The following is an 11,965-nucleotide window of genomic DNA, read 5'->3' on the forward strand; positions in this document are numbered from 1 at the left end:
TTTCAAACTCCATCCAAGTTAAAAAATAATGAAGACAAAGAAACCTCTTGGGTTTAAAAGAAAAAAATAAAAAACTCACAGTTGAAAAGACACTTTCAGAAGAGCAGAAGCTAGACTGCAAGGAAATCATCATTTAACAAATATGTGTGCTGACACTAAGAAAATGTACAGCACAAATTTAGTCTACTTGTTAGTTGGTCATTGAAAAAAAGGAGAAATATAAGCTGCGGGCAAAGCAACCAGTTGAAAGAAAAGATGTATATATAAGCCAGTGGCGTCTTGACTGTGTTTCCAGATACACGGTTAAGAAGCACCATGGAAGTTTAAATTATACTAAAAGCACAACTTATATTCCCCAATAAAGCAGGGTTCTGGACAAGGTGGAAGAGATGATTTGAGGAAGAAGAAAAGGCGAGGCAGGAGGTAGTTTTACTTGCAGGGATGAAGAACAGGACAAGGGTTTAGGACAAGACAGGTCAGTCACGATGCTGTGGCTGAGCAGAAATCCCATGGGAGGTTCGACCAATGGTCCTTATCTGAGGCAGATCTAGTCACAAAGGTCACACGCCTTTCTCCAGCAACCTTGAGCTATTCAGAACAGGAGAAAGCGGTGGGGACTGGCATGTGGGCCAGGTTTAGGATCTATCCAGGACATGGAGAAAAGCATCAATGGGATGATGGACCTGGGCTGAGACAGGTGATCCAGAAATGGGCAAAGGGACTGGGTAGAAGCAGAGGTAGCTAAGGGTGATGTCACTGCTAATATCACATAGGTACAAACGCTTCAGTCTGCCCTGCAGTGGAAGTCCTCCACAATCTTGTCCCCACTGACTTTTCCAGCCTGTTTCGCATTACTTTCCTCTGACACCAGATTAGTGAAGCTACCTGAATGTGCTCCAGGAATTTCAGCCAGCAAAGAAAAAGGAGGCAGGCAACAACTAGAACCAAAACTAGGGAGTTTTATAAAGCTGGAGGTGACTATTCAAATCAAAATCTGAATGAGAGGGCAAAGGAGTGCACCTCACTGGCTTTCATTGATTTTGGCTTAGCACAGCTCTTAAAGACCAACTTATTTGACAGGGCAACACAGCAGTGTTCTCTAAATAGCAGCCGTGGCTTTGTTCAGAGTTCCAGTTGAGGGGGGACTCCTCTCATTATGAAAGCAAAAGAGTCTAACTCCTGGGAAGAGGGTGGCTGGGAGAACACTGGGCAGAATGTCAGGCCCTGTGCAAGCAGGTTAAGGTTCAAGAAAAGGCTCTATTTCCATGGAACTAAGAAGCCCAGGCTCTGAGGGAATCAGACAAAGGACAACAGTGTGAAGGACATGCAGGTGCCCAGAGACTAATGAATAACATGCTTGGGGCAGCAAATTCACTGCAGAAATGAGTTCTGAATTTTTTTTTTTTTTTGGCCCGGCTGAGTGATTTGTGGAATTTTAGTTCCCTGACCAGGGCCTGAACCCAGGCCCTTGGCAATGAAAGCACCATGTCCTAACCACTGGACCATCAGGGAGTTACCCTAAATTCACATTTTTGAATGACGGACATCATGGTAAGTATTAGAATTTAGAAAGTAAATAAAACTCTGCCAGATATAAATATTTAATATACATTGTGATTAATGACTGAACAGAAAAAACTAGGAATTACCATCTGGAGATGAGTGCATGTGGTGACAAGAGAACTCTTCTCAGAGAGGATGATACTGAGGAAGGTTTGAAGGATGATAAGAGGTTACTGCTTCCCAGGGGGCTTAATGGTAAAGAGTCTGCCTCCCAAGCAGGACACATGGGTTCAATCCCTGGGTCGGGAAGATCCCCTGGAGAAGTAAACGGCAACCCACTCCAGTATTCTTGCCTGGGAAATCTCATAGACAGAGGAGCCTGGCGGGCTACAGTCCATGGGGTCACAAAGAGTTGGACACGACTCAGCAACTAAATAACAAGGAGGTGACCAAGCAGATAAGGAAAGGGGCTCTTTCTCTTCAAGTAGAGAAAATGATACATGTAAAGAGATCAGTAGAGAGAACAAGGTAAAACAGGATCAAATTACATATGAGAGGAATAAAAATCTCAGTTTTACACAGAACTATATATATATATATATAAAGGGTGAGGGATGAGATAAAGTCAGAGAAGGAAGGGAGGGGCCAGATTCTGAAAAAATATATATAAAACGCAAAGGACTCCTCTCGCTATAAAAGCACAGGAGTCTAGATACTGGGAAGATGGTAGATTTTATCTTAGGTGGTAAAGGGGCTACTGGACATACTACGGAAGTATTAACAGAGCTCCAAGAGGGCAGTGCCCCAGTGCACAGAACCATAGCCCTCAGAAAAGAACCAACAAATATTTGCCCAAATATGGGGCAAGAGTGCAGGGTATGGGGCTTGCGGAGGAAGCAGTGGGCCAGGGCCAGAGGCTGAGGCATGCTACTCACCGCAGCAGGGCTGGCTTTGACACTCACAAGTTTCCTGACTCCTTGCTGTTCTGATGCTGTGATCTTACTCCTTAAATGTCACTCATCCCTGTGAACTAGGAATCTACTGACCCTAACAGCTGATCTGCTTAAAACCATTTTATCAGCAAGGTTTCTCCTACTTCCCTAGGCACTGTGAGCTTACCCTCCTTTTCAAACTCACAGCACTGTGCAACTTTCCCTGACTATTTACACACACGCTCCAACTCGAAGATGATTATTACCCCAACTAGACTGCAGGATCCCTGAAGACAATGACAGTATTTTACTCGTTCATAACTATCTTGGGGCTGTGTTAACATATGTGCACACACCCTGGGAGTTTATAGTTGGAACTCTCTCATGCTGAGAGTTGATCCCAAGCAATTAAGTCCTGACTGCAAACTCCCAGAAACTGTACTCCACAGAAGCAAGGAACGCTGAGCCTCCTCTCCTTAGAAAGCAGTTGAGGGACTGTGCATCTTGGTCTTTCCAGTAACTCAAGCAGCTAGCCAAAGATCTTCTTCCAACTACGTACCTTCAGAGTGCAGGTGGATCTAGCAGGCGATGCTTTAGCAGCCTGTTAAGATCATTCCATTATCCGTCTGCTTCAGTGGACACTGGCATTCATTAAGTTCGAGTTTATGTGACTATTTGTATTTTTTTGTACTAATAGAGTATACTGATTCAATCCACATAAGGACCTGGAAAATTAGCATTATGTGGGTTTCTAAACTAATCGTTTGAACTGACATACTTTCTTAAAGATCCTATCGTAAATGAAGAATTTAATCAAATGGATTAAAGAAAATAATGTAATAGCAGTTTTTGAACAATATAGTAATTACTTCATAAAGAATAAATGTCCTGTGAAAAAATTTTTAATTTCAAAATTTTTGTCTTGCCATATTTTCAAAGTAGCCTTCTGTTTACTAAATCAGCCTATATTAATTTTAACATGTATGTTTGCAGAACATAACACCACACTACTAAGATTACAACCACATAAGATTATGTAGGTGTGTGAACATGGACTAGAAAGGAAGATGAAGTAAAGTGAAGTGAAAGTCGCTCAGTCATGTCTGACTCTTTGCGACCCCATGAACTATACAGTTCATGGAATTCTCCAGGCCAGAATACTGGGAAAGGAGTATACTCCAGGGAAAGGAGTGGGTAGCCTTTCCCTTCTCCAGGGGATCTTCCCAACCCAGGGATTGAACCCCAGTCTCCTGCATTGCAGGTGGATTCTTTACCAGCTAAGCCACAAAGGAAGCCCAACAAAAATTATAAATTGATAGATTAGAGGTAAGACTGTAATTATTAGTTAAATTTTTGGTTTTGAGTAATTGTTATCTAATTGTTATCTGTATGATATTTTTAAAATAAATAAAATGCTAAGGCCATAAGGTTGTTATAAAATAAACTGAATCTGTGAGCCACACAAGAAAAACTGCCAAGTGGTCTCACTTCCTATATCAACAATCACATTTAGCAAATATCACTCCCTCTACAAAGCTTTTCCTGATCTATATAGTTTCATGTTATCAGTCCACATTCTTCCAACTAGTCAAGAAGTGGAAGTGAAAACCATCTATTTGCATGCATTTAATTAATACCTAGGATTACCACCTGAACTTTCATACCCTAGGTTTATTTTGTAAAGTACAATCTTATATTTAAAGTCTAACTCTATGTAAATCAAGACTTTCCTCATCATACTATAATCTGATGCTTTCTTTTTGGAAATTAATTAATTCATTATCTTTTAAATTCTAGTACTGATACTTTAACACATTTTGTTGGTCTTTTAGAATGAAACTTAAATGTTCACACAGAACTATTCAATATTTCCAGAACAAAATAAAGTTTCCTCTCTGTTGATAACATTGGGAAATCTACCTAAAAATCATTAACCTGTAATTTTACAATTAATTTTTAATTTACAAGCTTTTAAAATATGGATTTTAAATTTGATCATTAACACATGGAATATGTGCTATATTTCTAATCTCCACTATGCAAAATTCATCAGAAATAGAGAAGAAAAAGCATGCTTTGATTTTTGCCTCTCAAAAAAACTATATATAAGAGCCCTAGTGTTAGTTGCTCAGCTATGTCTGACTCTTTGCAACCCCATGGACTGTAGACCTCCAACCTCCTCTGTTCATGGAGTTTTCAAGGCTAGAATACAGGAGTGGGTTGCCGTGACCTCCTCCAAGGGATCTTCCAGACCCAGGTATTAAACTTACGTCTCCTGCATTGCAGGCAGATTCTTTACTGTTTGAGCCACCAGGGAAGAACTTAAGAGCCCTAATGTTTCATCAGACCAAAAATAATTAATTAGGTTAATTCTAAATTAACCTAATGTCAATATTAGTAATAATTATAAATGTTCTTTGCACTGGGACGTGTTCATTTCCAACAATTCACAAATACTGCTCAAAAACTATTTCCCTGCATCACAAGCAAATAAAGGCACTACTGACAGACTGTACATTTTTTTCACACATTAGTTCAAAAATGATTGTGAAACTGAATGATTCTTTTTAAAAAAGAATTTGACAGATTTATTAAATTAGCTAACAAAAATAATTACTTTCATGAATATTTTCTATTCATAGGCATAAAGAAGTCAGTCTCAATGGATTTTTAAAATTTATTCCCCTGATATTTTACCACATTCAAATAACATTCTAATCTACGGGCTTCCTTGGTGGCGCAGTGAATAAGATTCTGCCTGCCAATGCAGGGGTCATGGGTTCAATCCCTGCCTGGTCTGTGGAGCAACTAAGTGTGCGTGCCACAACTACTGAAGCCCGAGCCCCCTAGAGCCTGTGCTCCACAGTAAGAGAAGCCACCGCAAAGAGAAGCCCATGCACCGCAACTACAGAAAGCTGCACAAAAGCAATGAAGGCTCAGCGCAGCCACAATGAAAAAAATTCTAACCCAGAAGGTAGGCAAACCTTCCATGACACAAATGAGGAAGCTGAGCTTTTGAGATGAGGCGACACAAATTCCTACAGTCATAATGTAAACCAAAGACTTAAATTCATTCAGTTGCGGAACTTCCTATTAAGTAAACTTATTACAGTAACAAATAGGCAATCAGCATAAGTTCCACCAATTTAAGTTTTTTAGAGAGACATACACTTTATAGGTAAATAATGCTTTCAATAAAAACAAGAAAGACTTTGAAGATGAACTTAATATCAAACTCAGAACTCAAGACACAAATATAAGCCATGTCTAAAACAGCATCATAGTCAAACAGATGTGAATAAACAGAAATTACAAATATATTAATGAAGTAAGATTAAATACATCTCTGTTGTGAAAGGTTGACAAGTTTTCAGACCAATGACAAATTTTATTCTAGACCAAATAAAAAGAAAAAAAAAACATTTGGTCAGCAGAAAATCTGCTGAAGAATGGCATTAATGTGTGGCATTAACTGGAATGAGTGTAGCATCTTCCACTTCAAAATGAGGTCTGAAAGATTAAAAGAAAAAAATCCTGAAATACATTTCTACCTCAAAATACATATTAAATGCATTTCTACCTAGGATGGCTAAGGAAAAAAAAAATCTGTATATCACAAAACACTTTCTCACAGCTTACTTTTATTGCAATTTGCAGAACACTGGAAAATGCATAAAGAAATTACTTACAACTCTACCATCGAAAGACAACTTTTATCATTTTATTATCTCCTTCCAATCTTATTATAAAGACTTCTGATAGAGTAAAAACTCCAGCTTGTAACTTAACATTACAATATAGTAGACATCCCCATTAGAAAAAATTCTATAAGCATCTTAAAGCACTGCTTCTCATTTCAAAGTCAGACTTCCTTCCAGGTTATGTGAAGAATCCCAGAGGACCCTAAAGCACATCTGTTAAGACCGGTAACACGGACGGCACCACAGACTGCATCCGGATCCGCTGAGTAAGAAATACAATTTTTTTAAAATTGGGGAATTCAAATGCCATACAATTTCTGGGTTTTCAGGTGATGTATACCTAAATGACCCTTACTTTATCAATTTAGTAAGCTCATGATAACAATGATAATCAGTTATAGCTGTTTGTACTTTACCCTTTGCCAGACTCCTATGTACTAGCATTTCATTTTTATCAAGCTAAGAAACAGGCATATACTCATTTCACTGATGTAGAAAACTGAGGTACAAACAACTTAAGTGATTTTACAAAATTTACCCAATCAACTTGGGAGAACTAGAAATCAGGTCTTTTAAATTATCAGGATCATTTCTATTTGTGTTAATCTATACAGATGTTTTTATAAACATGACACTGTGAAAGAGAACCAGATACCCTAGTTGTTAAAATGCTTGGTAAAAACTAAAATTAAAAAAAAAAAAAGGTAATGTTGCATGTTTAATTAGGCCAGGCTTGAGAAACTCTAAAAACAAGGCAATTGTCTCATTTGCAGAGGAGACATTTAATCAGTTATAAACTATTCAAAGATCTTTTTTTTTAAACATGACATAAACACTTTCAGATTCTGAAATAAGTAAAAGTGGTCAGAGTATCCTGCTTATGTAGTTATACTTTGTATCAACATAACTTATTTTATGGGTGTCTCAGTTTCCTTATGTTTGAAATGGGATAACAATACTTAACTCAGAGGGCTGTGGTGAGGATTAAATGAGTTAATAGATGTAAATCACTAAGGGTTGTCACAAAATAAGACCCATTCAATCAGTGTTAGCCATATGTTAATATAATCCTGTTTTGCTTTTTCTTTCTACCAGGAGGAAAATAGAAGCATAGGTTCTAAAACTTTAATGAAGGAAAGGAATTTCACTCTAATTTATTAAGTGCTGATGTTCAAGAATTCGATTAAGAAGATGATCTAACTGAAACCTGAATGCTGCCTACAGCTGAAAGAGGTCAGTTTACCAAATACATTGTTTCCATTTACATTATATTTCCACATGCCTGTCAAAGTTTTAGCATCTTCACAATGACCTGCTTAAGACCATGATTCCATACTCTACTGAAAACTACATGAAAGCAACATTAAGCTGGACTTAAACGTGGAGATCAACCTAAAAACAAACAAACAAATATCTTCCAAGTGTTAAGCAACAATCCAGTTCTTATCTCTCTCAGTGTAATAAAATGGAAATTCAATGGAGAAATGTGTTCAATAATTTGATGTCAAATTGTTTTCAAAATTGCTGTTCAATGCCTGAAAAAAGTACTAAAAGGGGGAAGAAATCAGCCCAGCATTCTCTTTCAACTATGATTATTAAGTAAATAGCTTTATACGCTCTGGAATAGGTTCTCGAAGGATTGTAGTAAGAAAGAAGTTTTGTCACTTTCTGTAAGGGCTTGCCCATTTAATACGGATCGCTCCGTCTGGGCAATAGAGCACGCTGCCTTGGGTCCCAGACGCAGAGTCTGACCCAAACAATCTATCTAGACCACCATCCTGAATAGGCAGGGGTTGCAAAGGGCATGTTCTAAATCCAAGACTCAAAGATAACCAGAATAAACTCTATTCGATTTTGAACTTGACACTTTCACAAAAGATAATCGTCGTCAACTCCCTTCAATGGATTTAAGATGCTATTCAATTACCTGGCCGTTTTACTCTGTCCATCCATCCACTTAGCTTAACATTAGACAGCGCATCTCCAAAACCTCTCCTTTTCCTCACAAATACTTTCCCCAGAACAATCCAATGCCCAAAGGAGGTCTTCATAGCAAGGTCTCACTTCCCTCTTTTCAAAAAAAAAAATGAATGGGCTCCCCCAAAAGTAAAGCCTCGCCAACTTGGGGAAAAACAGCCTGCCAAGCTTTGCAATTCAACCCAGCGAGTGCGGGACCAGGCACCGAAGCGCACAACTACCCTGCGCGTCTGCAGATTCCGTAACGACCCGGACACCCTGCGCCCCAGAGGCTCCCACGGCGCCCCCACGGCCCCCGGGGCCCCGCGCGCAGCGCACTCCTTGGGAAGAACTCACCTTGCTGGGCTCCGGCGTCCTCGAGCAGCAAGAGCAGGATAAGTAAGAGGAGGAGGAACAGAGGCCTGGGGAAGGAGGTGGAGGAGGAGTTGGAGCGAAAAGGGAGGGGGTAGGAGCGGGAGAGGGGGAACGCGGCCCGGGCGGGGGCGGCGACCGCGGCCCGGACTAGGAAACGTTGAGGGCTGTGCCCGGCTCTCACCACCGCCCGGCTCGCCATCGCGGCGGCCGGCAGTCCGCCTGCATAGTGCGGCCGCCCCGGGGCCGCGGCACCGGGCGAGGAGGCAAAAGCAGCGGCGGGAGAGCAAGAGGCAGCGCGCGCTTCGCCCCACGCCGCCCGCACTCCGCGAAACCTCCTTCTTCTTCGTCCCTTCCCTCCGCTCCCCTCCCCGGGACCCCAGGCCGGAGCGCTAGGGAGGGGAGGGAGAGAAATGGGGTGCTCGAGCCGCGGAGGACAGCTGGGGCGACGCGCCTCCAGAGCCGCGTTCAGCAATCCGACCCCTGCCCACCGCGCTCGTCCTGGGCTCGGGCTGGCTGGCAGGCAGGCCGGCCGCCCGCTCCCTCGCGCTCCCTCTCGCGCGTGCTGGCCACGCCTTCACAGCCCACCCCGGCCAATCCCCGGGCAGCTCTGGTCCGTCTCCCTCTGTGCCACCCAATCAACACTCGTTCGCCTCGGTCGACCCGTTAGCTCCCCGGCCCACTCCTCGATCTCCACCGCCCCTCATCTCTCTCCTCCAATCCCCTGCGGCCTTGGGAAGCGTCCCACCCGCCTCCCCCAAAACGGGTTCCGCCCCCAAACTCTAGCCCCCGACAGCCCCCGCCCGACCCGCGCGCCTGTTATTGTTGGGACTTCAGCCCAAGCTGATCCCGGAGAGGCGGTTGCTTGCTCTGGTCAATGACTTCCGGGACTTCCCCTAGCCCGCTCTCCCTGCTGCTCTGGCCCAACTTGCTCATTGCTCCTCCCACGTCGCACATCAGGCCACTGGAAGGGGTGGGAAACCTGGATTCTGGATGATTTTAGCTGGGAGCTGAGTCTGAGGGACTTTTTTTTCCTCAATAGCAGAGCATTTTTTTTAAAAATTACATCCAGTTGTTGCAGCAACTCCCAGTTACAATAACAGATACAGTGTTCAGTGTAAGATATATATGTATTTACTGTTTCCTATGCCTTTTACTATGTTAATGTGGGCCGGAGGATGGCCGGAAAAAAAAGTATATGACAAGATCCATGCCCCTAAAGCAATTTAAACCTGACTTCCTAACATTCACTAAGCCATTCTACCAAGACTTGTTGGTCACCTGCTGTGTACCTGCAAACGTACAAGTTGTGGGATTTGCAGTCATAATACAGAAATCTTCCAAGATCTTGTGTTGGGACAGAGATGGAAATGCATCATGAAAATCAGAATAAAATAAATACTAACTAGAGTCGCGAGTAATCAGATGGAGGCTGTTAAGAAGATGGAGTAACCAAAAGAAAAAAAAAAAAGAGAGAGAACAGGCTTTGGGAAAGGGGAAAGCAAAGGACTAGGCAGAACTGGTTTTAGGAGAAAGATGCCATTTAGGATGTTTTTCTTATCTCTCCTCACTTTTCTTTGGAACTCTGCATTCAGATGGGTGTATCTTTCCTTTTCCCCTTTGGCTTTCGCTTCTCTTTTTTTCCTCAGCTTTCTGTAAGGCCTCCTCAGACAAACATTTTGCCTTTTTGCATTTCTTCCTCTTGGGAATGGTGTTACTCACCGCCTTCTGTATAATGTCACAAACCTCCTTCCATAGCTCTTCAGGCACTCTATCAGAGCTAATCCCTTGAATCTATTTGTCACTTTCACTGTATAGTCATAAGGGATTTGATTTAGGTCATACCTGAATGGTCTAGTGGTTTTCCCTACTTTTTTCAATTTAAGTCTGAATTTGGCAATAAGGAGTTCATGATCTCAGCCACAGTCGGCTCCCAGTCTTGTTCTTGCTGACTGCATAGAGCTTCCCATCTTTGGCTGCAAAGAATATAATCAATCTTCTTGATTTCTGTGTTGACCATCTGGTGGTGTCCATGTGTAGAGTCTTCTCTTGTGTTGTTGGAAGAAGGTGTTTACTATGACCAGTGCATTCTCTTGGCGAAACTCTGTTAGCCTTTGCCCTGCTATATTCGGTACTCCAAGGCCAAATTTGCCTGATCATTGCATGCAAGATGGGCACAATAAAGGACAAAAATGGTATGGACCTAACAGAAGCAGAAGATATTAAGAAGAGGTGGCAAGCATACACAGAACTATACAAAATAGATCTTCACAACCCAGATAATCACAAAGGTGTGATCACTCACCTAGAGCCAGACATCCTGAAATTCAAAGTCAAATGGGCCTTAGGAAGCATCACTACAAACAAAGCTAGTGGAGGTGATGGAATTCCAGTTGAGCTATTTCAAATCCTAAAAGATGGTGCCGGGAAAGTGTTGCACTCAATATGCTTCAAATTTGAAAAACTCAGCAGTGGCCACAGGACTGGAAAAGGTCAGTTTTCCTTTCAGCCCCAAAGAAAGGCAATGCCAAAGAATGCTCAAACTACTGCACAATTGTACTCATCTCACACACTAATAAAGTAATGCTCAAAATTCTCCAAGCCAGGCCTCAACAGTATGTGAACGATGAACTTCCAGATGTTCAAGCTGGATTTAGAAAAGGCAGAGAAACCAGAGATCAAATTGCCAACATTCGTTGGATCATTGAAAAAGCAAGAGAGCTCCAGAAAAACATCTACTTCTGCTTTATTGACTATGCCAAAGCCTTTGACTGTGTGGATCACAATAAACTGTGGAAAATTCTTCAAGAGATGGGACTACCAGACTACCTGACTTACCTTTTGAGAAATTTGTATGCAGGTCAGGAAGCAACAGGAAGCAACAGTTAGAACTGGACATGGAACAGTCCAAATAGGGACTGGACTGGTTCCAAATAGGGACTGGACTGGTCCCAAACAGGGAAAGGAGTACATCAAGGCTGTATATTGTCACCCTGCTTATTTAACTTATATGCAGAGTATGTCATGAGAAACGCTGGGCTGGATGAAGCATAAGCTGGAATCAAGGTTGCTGGGAGAAATATCAATAACTTCAGAAATGCAGATGACACCACCCTTATGGCAGAAAGCAAAGAAGAAATAAAGAGCCTCTTGATGAAAGTGAAAGAGGAGAGTAAAAAATTTGGCTTAAAGCTCAACATTCAGAAAACTAAGATCATGGCATCTGGTCCCATCACTTCATGGCAAATAGATGGAGAAACAGTGGAAACAGTGACAGACTTTATTTTTTAAGGCTCCAAGATCACTGCAGATGGTGACTGCAGCCATGAAACTAAAACACGCTAGTTATGACCAACCTAGATGGCATATTAAAAAGCAGAGATGTTACTTTACCAACAAAGGTCCCTAGTCAAAGCTATGGTTTTTCCAGTGGTCATGTATGGATGTGAGAGTTGGACTATAAAGAAAACTGAATGCCAAAGAATTAATGCTTTTGAACTG

The 11,965-nt window shown here is 41.8% G+C and overlaps 1 protein-coding gene and 1 non-coding gene across 2 annotated transcripts in view; both read right to left on the minus strand.

The window, feature by feature from the left end:
* Positions 1 to 8,689, minus strand: part of DCBLD2 (discoidin, CUB and LCCL domain containing 2) — an 82,714-nt gene extending 74,025 nt beyond the window's left edge. Inside the window, exon 1 of the mRNA NM_001205911.3 lies at positions 8,450 to 8,689. Coding sequence (NP_001192840.3) covers positions 8,450 to 8,666 — 217 coding nt within the window. The 5' untranslated portion in view covers positions 8,667 to 8,689. The remainder of the gene's footprint in view (positions 1 to 8,449) is intronic.
* On the minus strand, positions 1,440 to 1,512 carry TRNAE-UUC (transfer RNA glutamic acid (anticodon UUC)). The gene has a single exon. It is a non-coding gene; the product is annotated as a tRNA-Glu (tRNA).
* Positions 8,690 to 11,965: the final 3,276 nt, after the last annotated feature.

This window comes from Bos taurus, chromosome 1 (assembly GCF_002263795.3).
Source record: "Bos taurus isolate L1 Dominette 01449 registration number 42190680 breed Hereford chromosome 1, ARS-UCD2.0, whole genome shotgun sequence".
Taxonomy (NCBI): Eukaryota; Metazoa; Chordata; class Mammalia; order Artiodactyla; family Bovidae; genus Bos; species Bos taurus.